The following is a 26957-nucleotide window of genomic DNA, read 5'->3' as shown; positions in this document are numbered from 1 at the left end:
AGAAATAATTTATAAATATAATTTCCTTTTAATTGTTTTAAGCTGAATTGGATATAAGAAAAAGTGTTAAAACTTTAAGTAGTGTTTCTGAGATTTCTGTTGAAGAATTCTGATCCTGCAGTTAAATTTTTTTAAATAGCTACTTATTATTTTGTAATTGAGGAATAATGGGAAATTGATCTAATGGCATAAAACACCACCCCTTAATCTGAAATCTTGGAATAGTAAAGGAGCGGAAGAGCAGGTACTTGATCAATATTAGTCTCTAATTCGGAGGAAAAAACCGAAGGAAAAACAGCACCTTTTTAATTATTTTGCTTGGTTTTGATAAGCGTATGTGTTTTGCTTCATTATTTTACATTTGGTCTTAGTAAAACGAGTACTATAAAAGGTGTATGTTCACTCAGCAAATTTCCTTTGAACAGATTGTGTGAAATGTTTAACTTTACCTAATTTACATGTGCAAAGGAGAACAATGCGTTTTTAATGCCTTTTGTTCCCAACTTGTCCTTTCTTAACATTTATTCTTTCTGATACATTAAAAATGATAAAAATCTGAACGTTTCACATTTTTCTTTTCAAAGTAATTGGTCAGGTGGCTTGTAAATGTATATATTAAACTGTTTAAGATTCACAGCTTTTAAAAATAAACTCAGTTAATGTATCACTTAACTTTTTACAAGGTTGTACATTTCTAGTAGCTGCTTAAGTTTTGGATATTAAGGGACTGGTTGGAATAGCAAAAGAGGTAGGATTTTCAAGTTACAGTACCTTTGAGCTATGCTGTTTTGTAAAACCTGTAAAATATAGTATCTTTTACTCTATCCTCCATCTTTTAATACAGCTCTTATGTAATCAGGGGCTTATCAGCTGCTAGGTCTGGAAGTTCTTCTATAGTTTGGGCTTGTCAGCTATCAGAGGTACTTTTTGCATCATTCCATCAGCTGAATGTTCATGTGAGTAGTTCATGTGAGCAGACATCTTGGTTTTTTTTCTTTGAAATTTTATTTACAATAGTCAGCTACTTATCTTAAGTAGATGCATCCATGTGCACAGCTACAAATACTTGCTCTGAAAAAAATTTCCATTGTCTTGGCGGCACATGGACAGACACTGTTGTGCTAGACTGCCTTAAAAAGTGAGAGCACTTACTATGTGTAACATGCTATTCAAGCTATTTCACTGCTTATTCTTGTTCCTTTGGAAGCTTTTTTTCCATCCAGAGTAAAAGGTGTTGCTTATTCACTGAGCTGGAGGCCTCGCATAGAACACGATCGTTTCTGCAAAGCAGGCAAGCTTGTACAATGTCAGTCTTGTGTTTTACGGGTTTCATCTTCATTGGAGCCTGCCTTCCAGCATCATTATTTCCATTCTGGTGAATACTGTCAGCTTTTTCCTTGTCAGTTTCCTCAATTTATTAGAATTGCTCACGGTCAAGAAAGCACTAAACATCGTTTTGTGACAATTTGGAAAATGACTGTGTCTAATTTCTTCGGTTAAAATAATATCTTTTAATGATTTTTATTTTGGGATTTGTAATAGCACAATAGTTTTCACCGTATCACAGGTTTGGTTTTTTTGGTCAGCAACGACTTTTTGGCTGTGTTCTTGTAACTAATTGTAATTTTCAATACGGAGAGTTGCTGTACTCTTTGGTACATTGTTTTTTATAAGAATATTTATGGTTCATGTAGAAAAAGTTCTGTAACTTTATTTGTCTTTGTACCTTAGTATCTTTTTCTTCAGTAGCAATTTTCTGTCTTAGTGGAAGCAGAGCAATTGCCTGAAGCAGTTCTTGTTGAGTTCAAGTCTCCACTATGGTTATGGACTGTAGAATTTAACTAGCGTTTAAGTATTTGTACCAAAAATGCAAGATAGGTCTGCTTTGAGTTATGTGTATGAATAAATATGAACATCCCCCACAAAGATGGTTGTCTTTCAACCGAGGCTCATGCCCAAAGCCAATTAGTAGTCTATAGTGAAATAATTTTTAACTGGAAGATTGTAGCTTGCCAAAATGAAAAAAACAAAAACAAAAAAACCCCCAAAACCCCAAACCCCAAAAAACTGTCAAGAGTCTGAACTCCTACTGTGCTCTGGATGATATACATATCATCTACAGTTTCTGTCGGTTATAGCAAGGACTTTATACCTAGTTTTACCAGATCCCAGAGAAGTGCCCTAACTACTGGCTTGGGAAGATGTTTCCACCTCTATTGAGTAGGGGGTGGTGGGCATGGCGAGGATGATCAAGAAGTCAATGTTGTCATGGCGCAAAGTAAAAACCCTTGAAATAGAAACACGCATAATCTTTTCAGTCCCATTTCTGTTGGCAATCCCATACCACCATTCCTACCGTCTTTACCTTTAGTGAAATCATAATGCATAGTCATTTCCTTTCATCTTCATAGGTAAAGCTTTCAAAATTGGAGTATTTGGCTAACTTTTTGTAAAATATGTAATGTCTATCTTTTGGGTTTTTTTAAGAAGAAACCCACAAACTGAAAGGGGACATCTCTGAGGATTTGCTGTTCAATTACCATAACCTTGCAAGCAGAAATGCGAAAGTCAATGTCAATAAGTGAGTCGGACTCCCTTGTACTCATGAACAATTCCTATGTTTTGTTATTAAATGCATTTGTGTTTCAATTTACTGTAAGGGGTGTGTGTGTATACATAGTGTTTTCAATAATTGCTGTACTGCTGGACCCTGATTTTTTTTTTTCTCCTTTAAAACTGTACCCACTCTGTTGAGCATTTTTGATTCTTTGCAATCATGTCTTACATAAGTTCCTAAACCACTTTTTTCAGTAGCTGATAAATTATTGATATATGGTGAGGTTATTCTTTTGGTCCTCTGAAGCCACAAATCTTCCACTCCGAAACGTACCCTATGCTGACATTGCAATCTGCACTGTCATCCCTGAAATCATGAAGGGGCATTAAGTAAATGTATTTTTCTTATAGAAGGCTAATATTGCAGATAAATAAAAAAGTGAATGTGTGGACAAGTAAAAACTTGCAGATTTGACTGACTTTCAAGAAAAAAATGGATTAATTCTCCCACAGATATGTCAGCTTCCTGGCCCAGTCAGGGTCAAGTGTGGTTGTAATGTCACCAGCAGAGTGGGAGAGTTGAGAATTCAGAGAACCTAAATTAAATTAAATAAGGTTTTAGCTAATCTGACCTTGAAATTTTCACTACACTAAAAGTTTGCAAAATACAATTTTCTGGAGCTTACAAAAGCTGAAAATACTTGCAGTTTCAACATACTTAATTGTGCAGGATTAGTAAATACATTTTGTCTTCTGCAAGTTTAAAAGGCCACCTCATTAAGTTTCTGGGGAAAGTTTGCAGAATGGTTGTGGAAGAGTTGAACAAATGTAAGATGATTTTATGGTTTCTATACTGTCAGTTTGCTGGTATGCTTTCCTTGTTCACTATTCTTATATTTAAACTTCTGCTTCGTACTGAAGTAATTTTGGTGCATAAATAGAAGTTGTGGATCAGGAAAGCTTTCTTTTGTAAAATGCCTTGCACTCCTGTAATACAATCAACGGGAATGTACTTGCCTAGATAACGTCAATGTATAAAAGGCATGATGTTGTTTCTGAATTGCCTGGATGATGTGCAGGCAAACAGCACCATCCTCTGGCATTATAATATTAGTTAGAATTAAACCTGAAATTGCTGTCTTGTTATTTTTGGAAATTCAATATAATTGTAATAGAATGTACATATTGTACTTTCAGTTTTACATACTCATTTTGGGCCAAGGTTTTAACAGAAATTCTGGTAATTTGCATGGACTCTGTGTATTCTGTTCAATTAAGTGACTGGGTAAAGGGGATATCTTTTTAGAGTTATCCTGCCCATAGTGCTGACTGTGCTCTTTACATGACCATTTATGGTAGGAAGTTGCACTTCAGAAATATCAGACCGAGCTTTTTCTAAATCTCAGTGAAAGACAATTCACAGTCATTTAAGAAAAATTCGTTGAATTAGAAAACACCACCAACGACTTATGGTTGTGTATTTGTGGGAGAGTAAAGGTGCTGTTACAGAACAACTGCAAATGTCTAATAAATTATTTTTACAGCAGATCGTAGCTTCAGTTACGGATTGAGAAGGGGCATTGTTGGCATTGCTAGAGTGCAAAGAAATACACCTCCCACAAATAAGGTTTCAGTAGTTACAGGATGAGTTATACTGAGTTACAATTATGTGAAAGACTGGATTTTAGTCCATTTAACTGTAAGCAGTAGGCATGAGAAATACCGCAGGGACATTCTTGTCAAAAACTTGACGGATGAGAAAGTCGCTGTTTTGATTGTTGTGAATTCCTATTGGACCTTTACATGTTTACGTATCAGAAACATCAAAAGGAGGCAGCTGATGTTCGTGTAATCTCTCGTGTAACCCCCCAGTCTGCCTTTCTGTACAGCAGATCTCCGTTCTTTTACATGGAAGGCGTTGGCTTAGTGAAACTGGAAATCTTGAGACTTTTACTCCAGTAACAGTGCCTTTCTTTCCCCTAATATATTAACTGTGAATGTAAATCAGACCAATTATCCGTGTTTTTGGAAAGACTATACCAATGGTCTACATATAGAACTGAGCTATGCATTCCTTTGTTGAATTGTGTTGCTTAAACGTAACTTCTTAGAGATAGATGCTTACTGGAATGTCGTATTAAGCATCCAGAAATTGAGACATACAAGTTTAATTTGCTAAAACAGTGAATGCTCACAGTTGTAATAGAGGTCAGTAGGAAGTTTTATACAGAAATATATATTATACTGTTCTCTGAGACAGTAGGTTTCTCTGGGACATCAGGTACTCTAAATTAAATGAACACCATTCAGTGTAATAAAGGATCACAGAGAAAAAATAGCTTTAAGAGGTAGCATTGATTTTTGTGGTGGACTATTTGAATACATGTAATTTGAATAAGTCCTGATGGCCAGAAAAGTTCATGGGAAGGTGTTTGTTTCAGGTAAGAACAGCAAGAGAAAGCAGCAGTAGCTGACTGCTGTATTCTGTATCATTTGTCTTTAGTCGGGGAGGAAGTGTTGAAGTGGCAAGAGAAATGGTGAAACTTCAGAAATTTTGGCCAAGTTCCAGGCAGGAAAGAAAATGTGTTATTGCCTTGTTATAACACATTCCACCCCATCCACTTCAACCTGATCTAATGTCGGTGTCTGTGTCCTTCTCATCCTCTAATTTATTTAGTCATGTTCAGGTTTTTTTGTTTAATTCCCATTTGTCCCTAAACACAACATTTCCTCACGTCATTCCGAGTTTTTCATTGCAGTTCCATTTTTTCGACTTTGTCGTTCCAAACCCCTTATCTAGCCATTCCCAGTTTCCTACCTGTTTTCCCGTCACTGGCCATGATTATTTTCCACGTTCACTTTTTTCCACCCATAGTTTGTGTTCATTTTCAGTTCTGATCCTCTTCTGCTCTCTGTTCACCTTTAGCTCCGCCTGTAACTTGTCACTGACTATGGGGCCTCTTGCTTTCTCCCTCTCCTTACACACAGTTTTTCCTCAAGTTGTTAACTAACATTGTCAAATTTTTTGTGATTATGGTAGCTCTCATTTCACCTTCTCTGCTTTATTGATTTTCATTCTTGTCTGTCCTTGATAATCTGCTTGTCTTGCTGCTTGCCAGTGTTTACTATATTGTTGGTTTCTTCACTTGCCCCCCAGTTTTGTTCACTTTTTATGATTATCCGAGGCAGATTCACACCTCCAGTTTACTGATGTGGTAAGAAACTACAGAGACCACAGGAGAGGTAGGATTTGCTCTCATGTGACACAACCTAGTCCAGCCTGGTCAAAAATAGCCACAGCAGCTACATATTGAATGTTGATGAAGTGTTTTGGGGATTTAGTTGTTAAAACTTAAGCCATAAGAGCATGTACAAGCTGTTTTCTAAGGCCAAATGGAGTGGATTTTCAGAAGGTGAAAAGATCACTTGAAGGATTTAATTTATGCAAATAATATTTTCTTTGGGTGCCATTTTTGAAAATAAACCGTTCTGTCTGATCTTTTCTCTTCCAGTTTCCCTGTTTTCCCTGTCTGGAAGGGGAAGAAAAAGTCAGCCCCAGGCAGGTACCTCACTTGAACAAATTAATTTTTGGACTAAAGAGTTCAACTTGCTGAAAGTTGCAAGCACTGAAAGTAAAGACTGAGCAATGAGAAGTGCCAGCTAACTGTAACAGGCGAGGCTGCCAGCCCTTCTGACTGTGCCTGCTGCACATCCAGTTGTTGCAGCTACATGTAGCGAAGCAAACTGTTTCTGGAATTTCAGTCTTGGGGTAGCAACTTGTTGTGCTGTTTGTGTGTTGTGGGCCACAGAGAACTGGCCCATGTTGGAGATACTCAGGAATATTAATAGCCTGCTGTGTCCCTCCTCCCTACTGCTGTATCAAACCTTATAAACAAAACAAAAAATTCCTGTAGTCAGGTGCAAGTAGACATTTTTATTTTCAGCATTTTTAAGTGAAAATGCCTACTCCCAGTTTCATGAAAAAAAAAAAAAGTCATATTCGCCATCTGAAACTTTGCAGAGAAGGTAATAGTTATAACAACAAGACGAAATTACCTGGAAAACCCCTGACTGTGGTTTCTATTAGGAAATAACCTTTCTTTTAAAAAGAAAAAGTTCAGTGTTCTTGTTTGGAGAATTGTTTTCAGTAGTATCTTTAGAATGGCTGTGTCTCAGCACTGGGGGGGTGACTTAGCAAGTTGCCTTTTCTATTATTTTGGGCTGTTGCATTATTTTCATAAGTACTGTGGATGTTCGGTACCATCCATTTGTATATTGTGGTTCATAGCAGTATAATGTCGTGTGTTTTCCTAGAAATGAGTATTTTGAACTGGTATAATTTAAATACTAAAGTAACATTTTCTTTTGAAATTTTTTCACATGTGGCATTTTTATTAGAGCTAGGTGGTGTTTCTTTGCTATCAGAGGTGCTCCTTTGAGGGCTGTTTATGTTTCTAGGATCATAAGAGTGGGAGAGACTTTTCTAAATTTAATTTTTCCTTTCCCAGTTATCCTATGTTGCTTTATATATTTGCATAAGAAAGAATTTCTGTATGTTGAACTTCTCACACGTGCAGCAGATTATGTCGCTGATCTGTTACATCCAAAGAAATTTAAATGATGGGCTATGGGGATGAGTGCATGGCAAATTATATGCAGGCAGAATGTTTTAAAGGTTAGCAAACTGTGTAAATTTAGGAAATCTGGGGTGTTCTAAGTTCAGTAGTCATGTTATGTACTGGCAGGACATGGTTGAGAGTCCTGAACTTCTGATCTTCCCAGCACTGTGATGTGTTGATAGAATACTAATACTTAGTACCATTGCCACTGAAGATCCAGTGTGCTCCGTGGCACAGTTAACTAAACTGTGCTGCAAGTTGCCACCATGTCCTACAGCATTTTGTAGAATTTGAGTGTCAAATAGTTCAGTTGAATTATTAAAAAAAAAAAAAATCTTTTTAAGTTTTAAATCATAGCACGGCATATAGGAGGGGAAGTGTTATCTTGATAGAGGCCTCAGTTATTATATCTGCTCAGTTATTAAATCTGCTTTTCAGACAGAACTGTGTCTTGTCTGTGCCTCTGTTGTTACTAATACACTCAATAGTTGCACTGCCAGTAGTGTATGCAAAAATTTTTTTTTTAATCAGTGAGTCACGAAACATACTTGGAACAAGCTCATGACATGGTGCACAAAAACAGTTCACTGTCTTTTTTCTTTTATGCAGTTGGTGGCTGTTGCTGTATAATCGGTAGACAAAGATGTAAGTGGCTTGCTTGTGGTTATATAGAAAGTCTGTAGCAGAGTAAGGGATGCAAACTATCTTCTAGATCAGAAGGCATGGTGTTACATGTGTATTTTTGCATGGCAGCGCTGGTTTAGAAAGCTCTAGGAGGACCTGCTTAAGTAAATTAATTCTATTAAATGTCAATAGCATCTAGGCTCCCCAGCCCCAATCAAAACTGAAATAGTATGCAGCCTTCTTCTTTAAGGGCTCATACCACTTCTGAATATAGAAGAATCAATATAAACCAAGTAAAATTTTCAAAAGCATGTAAATGACTTAAAGCTATAAAGAAAAAGAAACTGCAATCCTGCCACAGTTAATTGGCACATAATTCCCTTGGAGGTGCATTCCTTTGCCACTGCTGTTACACCGCTAGTAGTTGTTTTGTGTGTAGACATGGATTTATTTAAATGGGATTGCCATCTGAAAAAGCACAGACTTTGAGACATGCCTAACATGTTGACATTCTTCAAGCTGAATTCAGGCATATTAAAAAGTCTTGTTCATCTTAGAAGCAGGCTTCTCTGTGTAATGGTGTAGTTGAGCTTAAAGTTTCAGTGCCATTATACAATTTCAAGAGGGGAAGACAAATTGGGAGGAGAAACCTCTGTTTATAGGAATTAAACGGTGTCATTTTGTTTCTATTGTTGAAAAGGTATGGCCATCTGAACTAAGCCAGTGTGGTTTTAAATACCCAGTGCTAGTATGCATTTCTCCAAATATGCCAATATCCCTGCTTCACTTGGTATCGACATGTCTTTCTTGAGATGGTGGTTGTTTAACAGACTCCTGTTGTTTATATGCGCCTCTAAACTACTTGGGAACAGAGTAGACTGACAATCAGCTCTTCCAAGTACTGAAACATAACTTCCATACCTCCAACAGAATTAGAGGAAAGACCAATTTTTGTCTTCCTGTGAACAAAAACTGAAAAAAGAACTTCTCAAGCCTGTTATGTATGATAAAGAAGCCAAAATAAGCTTTTGGTTTGTTTGTTTAAATCTTTTACAGGTACTCCTTACAACCGTTTTTACAAAGGAAATCCAAAATCTGGAGAGTTGCTTATAGTAAAGGAAGATGGTTGACTATATCCATACAGTTTTGCTATTCCAGCTTGAACACCCAGAGAGACTGTTCATTTTTAAAGACTGTCCCTATGTTTTTCTTGCTTCCTACATATATATGTGCCTGTGTCCTGCTTATCAGTCTGCAAATACTCTATTGTGCCATCAGATTTTGGGGTTGTACTTTTTAGTAATTTTGAAATTACAGCAGGTGTCATTTGATTTAGTCAAGAAGTATTACTAAGGGCTTTTAAGTCAGAAGACCAACTGGCAGTCACAGGGAAGGTAAAAGCAAAGAGAAAAATAATAAAGGGAAGAGGGCTTTGATTGTCAAATTGTCACACGCTGCCATAGTTGCACTGGAGTCTGTTCCCTTTGGTATTAGGCTCATCCTAATCTAATACTGAAACAAGGTGCATCAGTGCATGTTTTGTTTTGTAATAGTGTTTGACTCGTAGCTACAGTACACTTTAGTCTAGGTATTCTGATGTCAGTGCAGTCTAAATACCAAATATCTGTCTGAAAACTACTTTGCTTAAAATAGGCTAGAAGTTTTGGTTTTTAAACATTCTGAATTGTGAGAACTATCATGCTGGCAGGCCTTTACATTTTTATAATTTATGAACGTATACTCTCTGCTTTCATGGAAGGAAAAGTTCTTTAATTTTCCTAGTGTTAAGTTAGTGAATTGCCAGAATTTTTATGGAGTGTCCTCTTCACTAAAATCTCTTGCTCTGCAGTTTGACATCGTTGGCCAATCGGTGCATTTACTTGCATGCGATCCACTCTTATTTTTGCTTTTTGCAATGCTAGAGTAAGTGAAATGTAGCAAGGAGAAATTGGGGCTTCTTTAGGAGTTTATGAAAGATGTATCTGTCTATTTTATGTGTACTCTTGATTTAGGAAACATATTGTCATTGAATTACTTAGGCATGTGTTTAAGAATGTCCAAATGGCAGTAAGCATGAAGAACTTCATGAAGCCTTTCTTGGCAAAAACTTATATATCCTTTATATCCTTTCCCTCCAGAGGTTAGTTTTCCTCACAGCTGCTCTTGCCCTAATCAGATTGGGATTACTGCTCCAATACTTCTTCCAGGCTTGTAGTGCACTTCAGTTGCTGTAGGATACTCTGCTTGTTGATTAAGAAGTGTTTTAAGAATTGTATCAGCATTGTGCATTGACTTCCTTTTAGTTCCAAGGTGCAGTTTAAGGATTTGCATATGATCTGTTAAGTGCTGAATAGCTTTTGCTTTGCCTGCTAAAGCAGATAAGAATTTATCCTGCAGTTTTCTCCAGTGCCTTATAGATTAGATAATAAAGTATACTCCCTTTTCTGGCCTTGTGTCCTTTGTAATGAAGCCCATAATTACTAATGTTTAATGGTGCCTGCAGTCCACAAAAGACAGACTTGATCCTTATCTCAAATGCGCTGCTTGATTTTATTGTACTTGGTTATAAGAACATTGAAGTCAGAAAACTATATTTGACGCTTCTGTCAGTAGTGTTACTAACAATTCTTGTGTTGTCTTTGCATCTATTTGAATGCCACCATTCCAGGATTATCTTCTATGGTTTGGTTTGTCTTTATATGATCCTGGTCTGCTTCCTCGCTCCACCTATGCTGAAGTATTAGTGCTTTATAAAAATAAATAAATAAAGGAAAAAACCACCCAAACTGTCAGTGCTGTCGATGGACAATTACTTTACTTTCTCTTGCTCTTTGTAATTTTATTTTTGTATCTTCTTTCAACTTTTAGTGTTTCATAATCTCTAGTTTTAAATTGCTGTGTTTTCTGTGTCAAACAGTTGATTCGTTGAATGTATTTTGTCTCCTTGTACATTTAACTTTGGATCAGTGTCAAACACCCCAACAGTATTTGTACAGAGTGAAGCTTAATTTCTAAATTGATTAGAGAAGATGTATTTTGTAAAACCTTTCACTTTTGATTCTGGATCATATGTAGCAAATATTGCTAATAGGTTGCAAGTTATATGATATGAATTGTTATCTCAGTTTCTTTCAACTAATCTCATTTCAATTTTTGTGTGTTTTTTTGTAATTATTATTTCCTAGCAGCCAGATTTCAAACATGGTATTTTCTGAGAATTAACTGTAATTAAGCTTTCAAATGACATGTAAAGCATTCATGTTTAAATGGCCGTTGAAAGTGATGGCTGCTTGAAAATTGTTAGAATTGAAGTGGGGAAAAAACATACCAAGTTGGCAACAAAAGTAATGTAATTTTTACTGTGACTGAAGTGATTACTTACTAAAAAAATGCTGTAGGTGATCTATGTAGGAGCTTGAAGATGAAACAGAATCTTTGTGCTTAACTAGCAGTCCTCGTCCAGTGATCTGGGAATTTTATATTCTGAATCTTTACTATTTGTTTGTCAGTTACATAATTTGTGATTATTGTAAACCATGATTTGTGCCATTGCCTTTATTTCTCTTACTGTTTTTCCTTATTTACAGTGTACTTGGTATGCAACTGTTAATAATACACATACAGACTACTTCTTCCAAAGATCTCCAGGTGGCATATAAATAAAACGATTATCAGCAGATAAGACAAATGAGGGAGATGAAGACCAAATCATCAGTTAAATAAGAATGTCTCAATCTATAGTGTGATTGTTTAGAAAAAGTTGCACAACAGCTTTTTTGGTATGCTATTATAGACACACCTGTGGTATTCTTTTTCCTTACCTGAAATCTTCAGCAGCCTTGACCACCACTTTATATATAACCTGTAAAGCAATATGATACTATGGTTTTAAAGGCGCATCTGTCATACTTTAGAACACAATAAAGAGTTAACCTAAATGAGCAGGACCAAATGACTCTTAACAGTTCATCTTACAGTAGTAATCTAAAATACTTAAAAGATTAACTTGTTATTCAAAATAAGTATTCACTTGACTCTGACTATCCGAATTGGTCTATTACTGGAAGAGTAGTGGCATTTTTCTAGTTTTCAGATACATCTGTAGGTGAAGATTGTTTAAAACTTGCAGCTTAATTCTGAATTGAGGTTATTACTTTGCTTTCCTGTGTGTATAATGTCCTTCAGAACACAAGGTACAGCCGCTGTCACTCACGCTGTAAAGCTGGAAGTCTTTTTCCTTGAAGGGAGAAGGGATCCTAACATATTAAAGAGGGAATTGTGGAAAGAAAAGAGCTAGTTTACTTCTCTTATTTAAACTCCCCCTCCCCAGAGTAAATAATTTTTTTTTTTTTTTTACAGCTTGACAAGAAACTAATAACACTATAGTGCTATTAGTTGTGAAACTGTAGTTTCACACAATTAAGAACGAACCTTACTGTAACTGTGTTTTCATTTAAGTTATGGTAAAAATTGATACCTTTAAAGTAATTAAGTTACTCAACTCTGGTAATTATTTCTAAATAACCTTTAAATTAGCTAGTTTTTGGGTATTGGTTGGCTACTTCGGCGTAAGTCAGTACGAGACAACTCTGTTTCCAGGTTTCAGGGAAGGCCTGGTAGCCCACACGTGGCTTGTGCTGCTGCTAGCAGTACCTGAGGTAGACATATTTTTTTACCTTATAATAGCCTTGAGGCTCAACAATGTTAAGGCAAAAGAAAAATTCTAAATAAGCATTAACCTAATCAGCTAGTGAGCAGCTGCAAAGCGTTTCTTCATCCTCGTATTGCATGAAATGCTTCTGGCATCCTGCAGAACTGCTGCGAGTAAAGCTCTTGAATGGTGTAGGTGTCACGTGACTGCTTGGAGATACAGATGGGATTTTCACAATAAATATAACTGTAGATTATTTTGAATAAATATGTAATATATGTAAGTAAGACACTGAGGTGTGAGAATTCATCATCACAGACTGGTATCTTTGGGTTGAAGAGAAGTAATGTAATTTGTTAAACTTTATATTTAACACCTGTTAGTCATAACCTTAAGTTCAAACTTACTTTTTGTCTATTACTAGGAAAAACAAGGGATTCCCAGTCAGCCAGAATGGAATCTGAAATTGTGCCAAAAGTTACCAAAATGACAGTGTCTGGAAAGAAACAGTCTATGGGATTTGAAGTTCCATGGTAAGCTAAGCCCTCGTACATCAAGGTACATCAGCAGCTCTTCTTTCAGACTGATGCACCTGTAGCAAGTTTTCTTCTTCTTTTTTTTTCTATTTTTTACAGCAGTTTTAGTGTCACTCTCCAGAACTAACCATCTCAGCTTCTTGTTTGACTCAGAATTACTTTCAGAAGATGGTACCTCACGTTTTGAGTTTAACAAATCCTTTCACTATGAATAGTGCAGAGAGATATCAGCTAGTCAGATTATTTAAACATCCGCTTCATAGAATACTGAACTTTCTTGGGGTTCGTTTATTTTAAATTTAGTTCTCTAAGTGGAATTATGAAATCAATAAATCTTAACTGTAATTGCTTGTTCTTCAAAGGCAGTAATACATTTAAGAATAATTTATGGGGAAAACAATCACTTACAGCTAAACTTTGCCTTCCTCTGCAGCTTTTATTAACTTTAACAGGTGTCCAGGGTACAACTGTTGTAGAGAAGAAATCGGTCCTCCTCATGCTTTAGCTAAATTAGAGTGGTTGAGCAGTAGTTCTAATTTTATCCTGTCTTGGAACTGTTGGGGGAATGTCTCGTGAGAGCATGAAAACAGACATCTGGATCAGAGTTTACCTACAACAGTAGCCAGCAGTGAATACTTAAAGAAATATATAAGGACAGGGCATGCGTGTTGGGAATACAGTCCGTGAAATACCATTACATGTAGCATTCTGTGGCTCCCCACCATTTTTTTTTTCTTCCCAATTTGGCTGTTTCTATTAGGAATGGTTAATGGATTTTTCTTACTTAGATGTGCTTATTATGTTTTTGAACCCAATCTTATAATAGCCACCTAATCTGTAGCAAGAAATTCCATAGTTCATCCTCAGGAAAAAAATTTGCAAGCGTAAGCAGTGCCAACATCCCCACCTCATCCAGCAATTTTTATAGTTCTGATCTGGAAAGCATTTTTGGGAGTAAGAGGGCAGCATGGTCTTTATTTTACATTTGTAAAATTTGTATCTTGTATTTGTATTTGTATTTGTATCTTGTGCATGTTTGATAAGTGAGTGGAAAGCAAGTAGTTACATCTACTTAGTCTCTTAAGCACATTTAATACAAGGTGTGAAGCTGATGTCATTGTTCCCTTTATACTGCTAAATGCCATTGCTAAGAGACATCATTTCATTCAGCTACTTAGATGCAATAAGCTCCAAATGAAAAATTTCTGGGCCTTTCAAAATCCTCTTTCTGTGCTGTTTGAGATTTGCGATACATAAAAGGGAACATAATCTTTTCTTTTCCCCTTGCCTCTACTAATCAGTGGCTCTGGGTGTGACAGCTGGACTTGATCACGAAATTGCTATCAATGTCATGGCACCTTCATCTCTGGTGTTTCTACTACATTTCTTATAAGTTGGAGTTTTTCATGGGGACTTTTGTGGACACTAAGTGAGTGAAAAAGATCTGCCAGCTAGTCCTGGATAGCCGAGAAGGACTTGGGGGTACTGGTGGATGAAAAGCTGGCCATGAGCCAGCAATGTGCGCTCGCAGCCCAGAAGGCCAATCGTATCCTGGGCTGCATCAAAAGAAGCGGGGCCAGCAGGTCAAGGGAGGGGATTCTGCCCCTCTACTCTGCTCTGGTGAGACCCCACCTGGAGTACTGCGTCCAGCTCTGGAGCCCTCAGCACAAGAAAGACACGGACCTGTTGGAGCGGGTCCAAAGGAGGGTCACAAAAATGATCAGGGGGATGGAACACCTCTCCTATGAAGAAAGGCTGAGCGAGTTGGGGTTGTTCAGCCTGGAGAAGAGAAGGCTCCGGGGAGACCTTATTGCAGCCTCTCAGTACTTAAAGGGGGCTTATAAAAAAGATGGGGACAGACTTTTTAGCAGGGCCTGTTGCGCCAGGACAAGGGGGAATGGCTTTAAACTAAAGGGGCGTAGATTTAGACTACATAGAAGGAAGAAGTTTTTTACGCTGATGGTGGTGAAGCACTGGCACAAGTTGCCCACCAGAGAGGTGGTGGATGCCCCATCCCTGGAAACTTTCAAGGTCAGGTTGGCTGGGGCTCTGAGCAACCTGATCTAGTTGAAGATGTCCTTGCCCGTGGCAGGGGGGTTGGGCTAGATGACCTTTAGAGGTCCCTTCCAAACCCAAACTATTCTATGATTCTATGATTTTATGACTCAGTCTCTGAGGAAAGATGGTTGGCTCTAACATGGTTCTCAGCCACTCTGCTTCTCTTCAGGGACCCTGAAATAGTTTGTATCATGCTTGCTTCCAGTTTAGTGACATGCTATTTTTTGTGACAAAAAAAAATTAAGCCTGCAGGACCTGCTGGTAATCCCTTTAGATAAATCCTCAATATTGTGAAGATGTTTTCTAATTCACCTCACTTATTTAGTGGTACTGCTGAAATACTAATTGAGAACAAGCCTCTTCTGCTGTAGAAATTGGATGTGCATTGGCATTTAACTTTAAGTGGGAGGAGTAGGTAAGAAGTGGAGTGATTTGTAAAAGAGCATGAGATCTGGAGCACAGTCAATCAATGAATATGGAAGAAAGCACAATTTAAATAGTGAAGTTATCTGCATGTCTAAAGACCCCTGCTTCAGGGAATCCATGATGGCCTCCTTTCTTCTTTTGTCCTACAGGCCACTGTGGAGGCACTGCTAAGGCACTAGGACCTTGACGTGAAGAATGGGGGAGGAGGCCTTAACTGTATTTGCATCATATTTTTCCTTCTCTGCTGTAGGACAGTGGCATTTGCTCTCCTGATTCTTTTCCTAACAGTTGGAGCTTGACTAGCTCCTTTCCACAGTTTCTACGTAAAGTTTGCTAAATACGTTGTGGTTAGCTGAAGCACTAGCATTGTCTTGCAAGCTTGTGATGACTTTGTACGCATCCATTTCTAAACTTGAAAAACAAAGCAAAACATGAACCCCTGGCTGAACTCCATGAGTATCAGAGTTGGGTTTTTTCCGTCTGCAGTTATCTTCTGGATTATTGACAGCATAAGGATGAGTTGTCAGGGAACAGAATGAATCTGTGTTTATTAACACCTAAGAAAGGCTCGTTCTTTTGACTCTTTTCAGACCCTTTTTGTTACTGTTGCATTGATAAACGTACTGCAGAGGGTTTATAATAATACAGATTTCTAAGTACATAGTTTATATCACTGACCAAAAACAGCGTTATAAATTATTCATAGCAGTTTGGATTCTAAAACACCTGTAACTGTGCCCCCTGCTCTCACCCCCAAATATTTGTATGGTGTTGGTGCAGACACCATTAGAAGGTGATTGTATAGTATGTATGAACTAGTTTTTTGTTGTCACCTTTTATGGGATTTTAAAGGTAATTCATGGACCATGTTTTTAAAACCAGTGGCCTAGCATTAGCAAAAATAACCATTCTTTGACTAGCTATTTAGTCTTCATGATTCAATCTTGTTATGAGGTATGACCTCATTATGATAAATGAATCTTATTTAAAATGAATGGATTGTTAGAAGTCATGAATTGCTTTGAGCATTAATTGCCTTTGTTGCTGGATATTCTTAGTGGGATTGTCTACAGAAAATGGAGTTTGCTCACTTCTGACAAACTGTTTATCTGATGCTCTAGCAAAACTGTTTACCAGGCCTTTTCTTCCTGTTAAGTCATGAAGGAAGCCAGAAGAAGTTGTGAGCAAAAAAGGGTGATTATTTTAACCAGCCTGACCAATATTGTGTAATTAATAATTGTGAAAGGGGAAATAAATGTAGACATTCCTGTAATGACTGTAAGTACTCCGAAAGAGTCGGTTGTATAAAAATAATTCACTAAGCATCCAGACTAGAAGATTGAAAATAATGTTTAAAAGCTAAATTATGCAGCGTTAATCTTCAGCAGATAAGCTTTCAGGTTCTTCTTTGAATGCATGGTAGTGTGAACCTTTCAACAGTTGTGTGATATTGTGTGTCTTCTAGCATGTCTTATAACAACATATGTTGTATTTGTTAATTTTCCCCAGAAAACAGTGATGTAACCTAACATTTTACTCAGTTTACTCTTGTGGTCCTTGTTGGCAGGACAACATAGGAAGTTTCTGACTGGCAGTTTTAATTTTGACTAAATGTTGGTCCTTGACAGGCTTTTGCATGTCTGCTGATTTCCTAACAAAAAGCTGTGGTAAGCTCTTCTGACACCTGTGCCTGAATTGCTGGTGGTCAAGCTTTCTTGAGTACATGACCTCAGTGCACGTACAAGGTACTTAACGGTTCTGTCCTTCCAAAGAAGTCAAGAGTTGCTTAATCAATGGCTCCAAGTTAGCGGCTAGCAGTGATGTGGCAGTCAGGCACAGATGTTGGCAAACTGAGACTGCTTTTGGTAGTTCCATCAAGTTCTCATACAAAGACGCAAACAATTGGTTAGGAAGTTCTCTTCCTCCAAATATGATTTTTTTCTTGATATGGTAGTTCAACGTAACTCAGACTGAGTTGGAACTTTGCTTCTGAAGATGCTTGCTAATGCAATCGACTTGTTTATAGCCTCAGCTGCCTGCACTAGCGACATACTAAGTACTAGTATGCTATCCTATATGCTCTGTCTTCTGACAGAAATTTTCATTTCAATGATTTTGACAAGTCCCAGTGGAAAAGGCTTACTGAAAAGCATTTTCAATGTCATTCATTTTTTCATTGACTGTTAGAGATGAAGCTCCTTAGCATTTTTCTGAGCTGCTATCAAGCTTTCAGTAAACTACTCATCTGGTTGCCATGACGAATAACTAATTGTCAGGGTCTTATTGCTGCATCTCTCTTCATGTACTTCCATGGGACTGGAATTGTACATTTCATCTGCCCATCTTCCTGTTTAGGTACGTAGTAATAAACTCACTCTCCCCTTCCCCGACTTTGGTCAGCAAAAAGCTGAATTATCTCATCAGAGATGCTCTGTAAGTAGATAGTACACTCTATCCATTCTGATGTTTCTCCTCTGAAATGGCAAGTCTCAGTTTATCATGGCACAGGTTGTTTCCAGCTTTCCAAAACATGGTGATATCTAAAACCTGTAAAACGCTAAATGGAGCAGTGTACTGACTGTTCAAATATTGCATTCTTGAAAAAGTAGCAAGGCCTAATGTTTTGATGGCTGGAGTCATGTTTCACTCATTATTTCATTTGTATCTAGCACTTTTTCTTTGCACCACCCAAAATAAAAACTGTTTGGCAGCCTTAAGCAGTGGTAGTCACAATAAAAGCTACTTAGAATTGAGAGAGTAGTTATTTTATCTGGCAATAACCGTGATTCTTTCAGGTGCTGTAATTAGTTTAAATTCTACCACTCAGCATCTGTCCTGTTTTTTGGAATCCTTATTGACATGGGCTTTGGCCTGCAAAAAGATCTGAGCATCTGGGATTAGGAAAAAAAATCATTACCTAGCTAAACAAAATAGAGTTTAGAAGCTTATAAATAACCTGTCTTTCAAAATACATTTTTGTCTTTTAATAGGCTTGATATGACAAGCTTTGAATATATTTTGGAAAGCTATAGAAAAACATGAGAGTTATGGTTTTGGGTCACATTACTTGCAGCTTCATCTAAATATCTTCCTTTCAATTCTTTTTCATTTTTGAAAACTTGGTTTGGGAAGAAATGCAGACATTGAAAAGAAGAGAAAACTATTGCCAACTGCAAACGCTGCTTTGATATGGCTTCTTATACAATTACTTCTCTCCAGAACTTCAAATACGAGAATTTAAAGAAAGAAAATTTGCATTACAGTGTGACCTTTGCATATTGGCACTAGTCATAGTACTTAATTGTGAAAGTGCTAGATGTTACGCTGGCACTGAACTGAAGTTTATCTGAAAAAGGGGAAAAAGATGGAAGAGAGACATCTTGGTGAAAGATGTCTAATGCAAATTAATTGGAAATATACGAGGCTCTCAATACATGATTCACGCAAAAATGATCTGGTGTACTTTATATCATTCAGATGATTTTAAATTTGTTATTAAAATGTGTAGAAAGCTTTGTCACTGCAATTCTCTGCATAATTGCCTTCTATCAACTTGTTTTCAGTCAATTTTTATGAAGTAAAATGTCCCTGAAGAGGCATTGGAGAAAATGATTGTTCTGCTATTCCAAAGTAGATTTTCAGTTGAACTTAATGTACTATTTAAGGAATTTAAAAAAATAGAGCCTTCTGTTCAGCCTTATAGAAATGCACTAATCTTTTCCAGTAAAAGAAAGCACAAATAACTGTAGTGACTATTTTTCTGTGGAATAGTTCATGTGTAATCACCTTGCTCCATAGCTACATCTAAAGCAATGATGATCCACTACTTTTTGGAATTTAGGGAATCAAGTGTATCTCCTTATAAATGGTATTCAGCTTGTCAAAATACTATGTTATATACTGGAGCTTGTCTAAGGCTATACTTGGTGATATAGTACAGCTGGTTACTTAGTGTCAAATCTAAAATGTCATGACTGTGTGACCTAAGGCAGTAGTTTGGTATAAACTTGTCCTTCTCCTTCAAGTGGTTTAGAATATTTTGGTAGGATAAGTTCTTGTGAATAGACTTTATACAGAATTGTCTATCCATTATGCAGAAGCGCGGGTACTATCTGTGCCCCTGCAACCTGCATGGCTGGCATAACTAAGTTCTTTGCTTAACTAATTTGAGAAACATGTCCGTGCGTATCCAGCCTTGATGCAAGACCCTGGCCTTGGGTTGTGGAACTGTAGTAAAAAGAAAAGCGTGCTCGCATTTCTGCTTTGGGGTCTCACAGTCGAGAGGAAAAACTTGGCTTTGGGCCTTATGAAAAAGGTGTCAAAATCAATCAGTCTGCTGGAATACTGATTACATAGGTGTGTTCTGAAACTGAGGGGAAAAAGGGAGACCTATAAAATGTCCCATGTTGCTCAGTGCTGTAATGAGAGGCTAATTTTGCGTTCAGTCTGAACATTTCCTAGATTTAATTTTTTAGATCATAACTCTTGAGCTGCTTTGTTCAGTAGACTAACATGCTTGAACTATATTGTTTCCCGAGATACACGTAACGGAAAGGGACTAATACAATGCAAGTACTCCTACGCAGACAGAAAATGAGAAGTAATGTCAAATAAAAGCAGACATGTCACGATGTGGGATTCTGAGGTACCAAAATCAGTCATTTTGTTTATGGAAGTTGAAAAGGGGAAAACTGGGAAGTTAATTGTGGTATGTAAACAGAAAATGGAGAGTGAAAAATTCACACTGGATGTGGAGACACTTGAGTCTGAGAGCCTGCATGAATCTGTTCCATAGAAAGCAGCCTGCACCACGGTGGTACTGCATTGGAAAGGATTTCCAGTTTTCCAGGGGAAGAAGCCTCTTCTCCTTGGATAAAGTTTTAAATGCAGTATTTTGTAGGTATTTTCAATATACTGTAATGGTCAGTGGTTTGTATATTGAAGTTTGCTGTGATACAATGTTGTCACACCTGTAATAACTGCTTCTGTTCCTGTCTTGCTGCTTATGTTAATGCCTCACCATGGAGCTCTGTCAGACAGTAAGAAAGCTTTTGCTCTCTTGAAGATGTTACTTAGCGTTTGTTTTTAGTGGTCATCTTCACCATACCAGGTGAAGAATCATATTATATGTTCTCAGAACACTTGTGTAAATTAGGAAAATATTCTCATTTACAAATCAGGAAGAAAAAGAGTGAGAGAGTGGAAGAGAATAATATATTTAGGATTATTTACTATTGGGATTAGTATGATGATCTGTGGGAGAAGAGGGTGTTAGAGAAGGGGAGCTGGGGAATCCAAATCTCCGTAGTCCTAGATGCCTTATTCTATGCATAAAACAAATTTTCTCAGTATTGATAAATGTAACTCATCTATTATGGCTCTGTAGGAGCATTGCACCTTAAATTGCAGCTCAGATATGCTTAGTATCTGCTCTTTATGCTATATTGCTGTTCTCGCAATAGAACATCACTGCGTTCAGCTGCAATACTTGTAGTGTATGTGGAAGCTGTTTAGGATCGATGCTTCAAAGTTGACTTGGGCTCTTACTTCAGAGGCGACCAGCTCTCTGTAGTTGTTCCGCACAACTGTCCTTTCCCTCCCTGTTAGAACAAGTGGCTGTGGGAAGCTTTTGTTTATCTGTTTCATGTATTTTACAAGATTATTTCTTATCTTGCTTTTGTACATAGTGCTTTTCAGACAAGATGTTCAGAGCTAGTATCTGTGCAGTTTGTATCCAGCTGCTTATCACTTCTACCTTAATGGGCTTATCACATACTCTTTGTCTGGGGCTTACGTGATAGCAAAGGGAAAACTCAATTTCTCTCCTATGTTTCTACAGCTTCTTTGTCATTTGCATTCCTTGTGTTTTCTTTTTTCCCCCTAGTGTGATTGCTGAAGAAAATGGCCATGCTAACACACCTCAGAAAGGACTGTTAACTGAAGATGCCAGTGTAGCTTCTGGGGTACTTGAGGCAGTCTCACAATCTACTCTTTCACCCCAAGTAGTGCAGGTTTCAGAAGAGCAGAATACGGTGCCAACTCCACTAAAAAAGTCAAGCAAGACAAAACCACAAATAGATGTGAAAGCAGAGTTGGAGAAGAGACAAGGAGGAAAGCAACTGCTTAATTTGGTGGTAATAGGTAATACTGTTAAATTACATTTTTGACAAACATAGAGATTAAAAACTGTGTTGATTGAATCTGGAAATACAGAAGCAAAACTGCTCTCTCTAAGGAAGGGAAATCTCATAAAATTTTCAGTTGTATCTGCTTGACTGTTACTCTTTGGAGGGAGTACATTCAAGATGTCCTTGACTAGGCCAGTGAGGTTGACTTAGCTTCCTTCTGACAGTATAGTAAAATGTACTTTGGTTTGGTTTCATTCTTGCAGCGTGTTCTTTTTAGTATGAATTTGGAGGTGCTGTATGGTGGTCATGCTAACTGACTGTGTCAATAAACTGTCTCTCTGTATCTCTATGTTAACAGGATTGTGGAATTCTATGGATTGCATAAGCATTATTAGTGCATGTGATTTTCATGTGTGTTAGTATATTTCTTCTTGTACTATATTTAAAATGGATAAATTAATAAAATTGATATAATATTTATTTCCCTCCATAGGACATGTTGATGCAGGTAAAAGTACTTTAATGGGTCATCTGCTCTACCTTTTGGGAAATGTGAACAAAAGAACTATGCACAAATACGAACAGGAATCTAAGAAGGCTGGCAAAGCTTCATTTGCCTATGCATGGGTCTTGGATGAAACTGGTGAAGAAAGAGAAAGGTAGAAATATCTTTTAATGGGAATTATCTTCTTTCCCTGAAGGAACAGCATTTGTTAGGAAATGTCAATCTACTAATAATGCTTTGGTAGAAATATTCTAAATGTTTAAAGACATTTACTCAATACTTATTAGCAAGTATTTGTCTATATGAGTACATTTTATCAAAAGAAAAAAATAATATCCTCGTTTGGTTGTAAGAAATGTGAATGAGAAGTTGAGTATTTCTTCACGTATTTCTGTGCTGTGGAGTGCAGTGTAGGACTACAATGGGGAATGCTTCTAGTAGCCGACTTAGTTCATTTAAAGCTGCCTTACTGGTTTATTGCTGCTAAATTTCCTCTCAGTTTGGTTATTGTTGTATGGGAAAGCTCTAGGTTAAATTTTTCTTTGAAAGGGTATCAGAATTATAAACTAAGCACTGAAATGTCAGTTCATCATGTGACTTACATTGCGTTCAATATAAAATCTATAAATTAAATTATATTTGTATTCTTTATAAGCTGCCTTTAATTTATTAACTTGAAATACAAAATTTAAAATTCAGTTTTATCATATTGAAAAAAGTATGTAATGGGAAAGCAGTGAAGCTAATTTAAAAAAAAAATCTGCAAGAGCTTTTAAGAACACTGTATAGGAAGCTAAAGACACAATGTTCTGTGTTCACAAAATAATAAAAAAAGGCATTTTCTTATGTGTTTATATTTTTATAATCACTTGTCACCCATGGTTTCATAGCATGTAAACTCTTCCAGTTGGAAAGATAACCTTCACAATGTAAACTGATGCTGAAGAACATGGAGTAAGGCAGTCCCTATCGAGTGTGTAACTTCTTGTTTTTAAAGGCAGATACACTTTTGCAGCATCCCTGTATCTAGCTAAACTTTTGCCTATGTGAGTCCTTTCCTTTATGAAGTGCACATACAAACTTGAGGGGGTGCAGGTACGGGGAAGAGGGGGAACAATCCCGAAGTGAGCAAACACAAATTTTAAAAGTAGCCTTACGTCAGTTAAGGCTGATGATACGGTAGTGGTAGTGTTGTCATGACATGATAGTCAAAGGGTGTAAAAGAGGAAAAGCTGATGAGGGAAAGGTCTTTCTCTTAATCCCCGTAGATGTAGCTGGGTGTAAAATGAACAAACTTTGAAGATCGATTCCTTTCACAGATCTGTAATAGAATAATTAAACACCATATTAAGTATGTTATTTTATTAATACAAACTACCTTTGATAGGGTGTAATTAACTTGTGAAACCAGAAATAGAGACAAGTATTTATTGCCTGCAAAGAGTAAAATGTTAACAGAAAGTAAAGTTTGTCGAATAATTGTCATGAGCCTTAAAAGTGATATCCCTTGGTCTATGATTTTTTAGTATGCAACAGTTGTGCATTTAGGTACCAGACTTCTCTTCAGAAGATAAATTGTAATTATTAAGGGAAGAGTTTTCTGAACTGGTATTTTTGATTGGTTCTGTTTTCTTTTTACTTTGAGTTTTGTATTTTTAAAGAAAAACTTTCTGGAGCCATCTGTAAATGTTTGGGGTTTTGGGGGGGTTATTTTGTTGGGGTTTTTTGTCATTGGAAGTAGCATATTTTAAGTATCTGTGCTAATGTGAGAAGTTTTGTCCCTTGAAAGTGCCTGTCTGTCTTCATTGTCTGTAAAAGGAGATGCAGATGACTAACCCAGATACAGACACGTGCATGACAGGTGTTTGCATTTGATCAGATGAATCCTATCCTATGTGCTGTGCAGAACATGTGGTTGGTAGTGAGGTGTGGAACTGAGTCAAAGCGCTGCGATCCCTCCTTGATAATCAGTAGTTGTGCATGTGGATCTTTGCAAATGTATAACTGTATGCCTATAGTCCCATACCTTCTATTTGTTTTATTCTTGGCTGTGTTTCTGTTACTCTATGATGCCTTTTTCTGAAGAGCGAAGTATTAAAAGTAGAATTAGTAATGATTTAAATAAGCAGTACAGTTTTCACGTTCTCGCTGTGCTTGTTGGGACATAGTCTATGGGTGCATGGAGTTAGTACTGTGAATGCTGAGTGTTTGTTTCTTCACAACTAGAGTTACTGAAAGGCAGCTCTAGAGGTCTGCTTTTCCAGCAGGCAGGTTTCTTTCAATTTTTTAGTGCAGTCTAAATCAAATGAAAGCTATGAAGTGTATAATTTCGTGATTGTGTTTTTAATAGCTTACTTTATATCTCTATGAAGCTTTCAAAGCAATTTTAATGGTGCATTGCGTGTATGCTTTGTTTAAGGGGAGTGACAATGGATGTGGGTATGACCAAATTCGAGACAAAGACTAAAGTAATTACACTGATGGATGCTCCAGGCCACAAAGACTTCATTCCAAATATGATCACAGGAGCTGCACAGGTAGAGATGGTCTAAAACTCTTTTTTGAATAGCATTATTATTTATAACTTTTTCTTAAATGGGTTTTCTTCTTTTAAAATCTAAGATGAATAGAATCATTGATGCTGCTAAGATATCTTTGAGGTTTTCATGAGTTTTCTAAACTTAAAGAATATGTTTGTTTAACTTTAAAGGCAGTTGCTTTTCTTTTTTTGGGATGTTAACTTTTTGGAGGAGAGTTTTGTTAGGGAAGTAATTTGAATACTGAGTTGCAGTTTGATAAAATCAGAGTTGAGCTTTGAAAGCTATTCAAATATGGCATATGTCTACTCCAGAAGTAGTTCTGTGAAAGTAGTCTTGGAGGTGAAGTTTTTAAGTGGTTTTGAGCTTAAAGAGAAAAGATTTGGAAAGGTCAAACAAAAGGCATTCTTCTGTCTAACAATGTATTTTATATGGGATGAGAAAACAACATAGATAAAGTTTATGCAGAATGCATCTGTGTTGTCAGTAGGATATTCGCAGAGACTACGTGCCATTTGCTTTAGGTAAAGTCAAAAGTATTGGGCGCTACCCATTGAATTCAGTGTGGCACTTACTTTTCTCATATAGGTTAGTTATTTAATTTATGGAAATAATAAATCGGGGGGTGGGGGGAATAAGATGTGGTTATGTGACATAAAATGTGTGAATTTTTTTCCACTTAAAGGCACCCTTTTTTAAATAGTAGAATTGATTCTCCGAAATAGAGGTGTAATCAAAGATTTTTTTTTTTTCCAAAGCTAAGCTACTGTGTAGAGGTTTTTGCTTTGTGCATGTCATTACAGCCTGAGATGTGAGTTTTATCTTAAGATCTCAGTAAGGATGGGTACTGTTAGTATGATTTTACAAATAGAGAACTATACTGTAGGAAGACTGGTTTGCCCCATATTCTGCTCTAGCTCTGAAGCAGGGCCTGGGTAAGAATTCAGACCTTGTGACCCAGTGGTTAGGCTGCAGAATAGTCAGAAGTTTGCAAATTATGGTATAGAGCTTGTACAGTCATTTATACTGTGGAGCATATGTTGTAGGAAGTTCAGCAGTTTTAAAATTAGAAATGGATCTTTAGTTTCAGAACAGTGGAAAATGTTGACTCAGGCACGCCATTTTCTTTACAACTTTAATTTAAATTGGTTTGTCTTTTGGGGGAAAAGTAATACAGGCAGAAGTGTTAAGAGAAGACTTGCAGATCCACCAGCAGTTTTATCAGTTCAGCAGAAGATGGGGCTGGCCAAATAAGACTTGGTGGCTCTGTGTTCCCTCAGCTCTCAGAATGGTGAGGGGCTGATCTATTCTGAAGCCTGTTAAGGAATCACTGAAACTTTGCAAGTTTCTGTTGCCTATTAGAGTAGGCTCAGCGCTGAAGCAAGGGGTGGAAGAAAGCAAATATGGAAATGGCTCTGATGCCTTTTTATTGTGGAGAATTCTGTTAGGAGGTGAATCCCCAACTGCTGTTATGCAAAATGCAAATCAGCCTTATCAGGGCCAGGATCTGGCCTTTGATACATATGGTTAATTCATGTAAGTCCCGAGGTACGTTTTTTATAATTTAGAAAATACAGGCTGTCCTTTTCTTGAGGGAGAAGTTCACCGCAGTGCAATTCTGAGGCTGAGAGCTGTCGGGAAATTCTTCCCTCGTCCTTTCCCAGATCTCACACTTGTGCCGTCTCTGTATGAGCTGTGGGGATTTCACGCCTAGGACAACGTGAGGGGAATTCAGAGCCAGGACTATGTGCTGTCTCTGTTCCTTCTCCTGGCATCCTGAAGCATAAGCATGTAAGGAAAGGGAGAAAGTACCACTTTTTCTCCTCCCTCTTTCCATTATGTCCATCTCATAAGTCCTATGAAATTGTCTTACATCTGCCTCTTGACAGCAGTACCTTTATTGTTCACATCTGTTGCCATTGCTTGGTACATGATGATGGTCTAACTGGCTGTTACTTACCAAAGCAGGAAAAGTAGAAGAAATATTAGCAGCATTTAAGGCTAATAGCAAAATCTGTGGTTTTTCTCTGTGCTTATATGGTGACCTTTGTGCAGTGCTGTAGACTCTGTGATATCTGTATGCTCTTAATGCTGTGGCAGAGAGTTTGCCTAGATGATAAAATAGGCTGCTTCATCTTTTCCACCTTGTGATTTTGGCATGCTCCAGTGTGTTGAGTGGACTGTGAAGCATCCATATCCAACATGCAGTCGACCGGTTGTCCCAGTTGTATAGTGAGGTGACTTATCTGTAATTTTTGCAGCTTCTCACTATGAAGGTGTCCAGACTGAGGCAGGGAGAACTGGACGTTGTTCTCAT

General features: G+C 37.3%; 1 protein-coding gene across 1 annotated transcript in view; it reads left to right on the top strand.

The window, feature by feature from the left end:
- The window catches only part of HBS1L (HBS1-like translational GTPase), a 64019-nt gene that overhangs the window by 24102 nt on the left and 12960 nt on the right, over positions 1–26957 (top strand). Inside the window, exons 6-9 of the mRNA XM_009319137.1 lie at positions 12875–12983; positions 21355–21611; positions 22092–22257; positions 24523–24640. Of these exons, the coding sequence (XP_009317412.1) occupies positions 12875–12983; positions 21355–21611; positions 22092–22257; positions 24523–24640 (650 nt within the window). The remainder of the gene's footprint in view (positions 1–12874; positions 12984–21354; positions 21612–22091; positions 22258–24522; positions 24641–26957) is intronic.

Source organism: Pygoscelis adeliae, unplaced genomic scaffold (assembly GCF_000699105.1).
Source record: "Pygoscelis adeliae isolate BGI_AS28 unplaced genomic scaffold, ASM69910v1 Scaffold172, whole genome shotgun sequence".
NCBI lineage: Eukaryota > Metazoa > Chordata > Aves > Sphenisciformes > Spheniscidae > Pygoscelis > Pygoscelis adeliae.
This window is presented reverse-complemented; position numbering and strand designations above follow the sequence as displayed.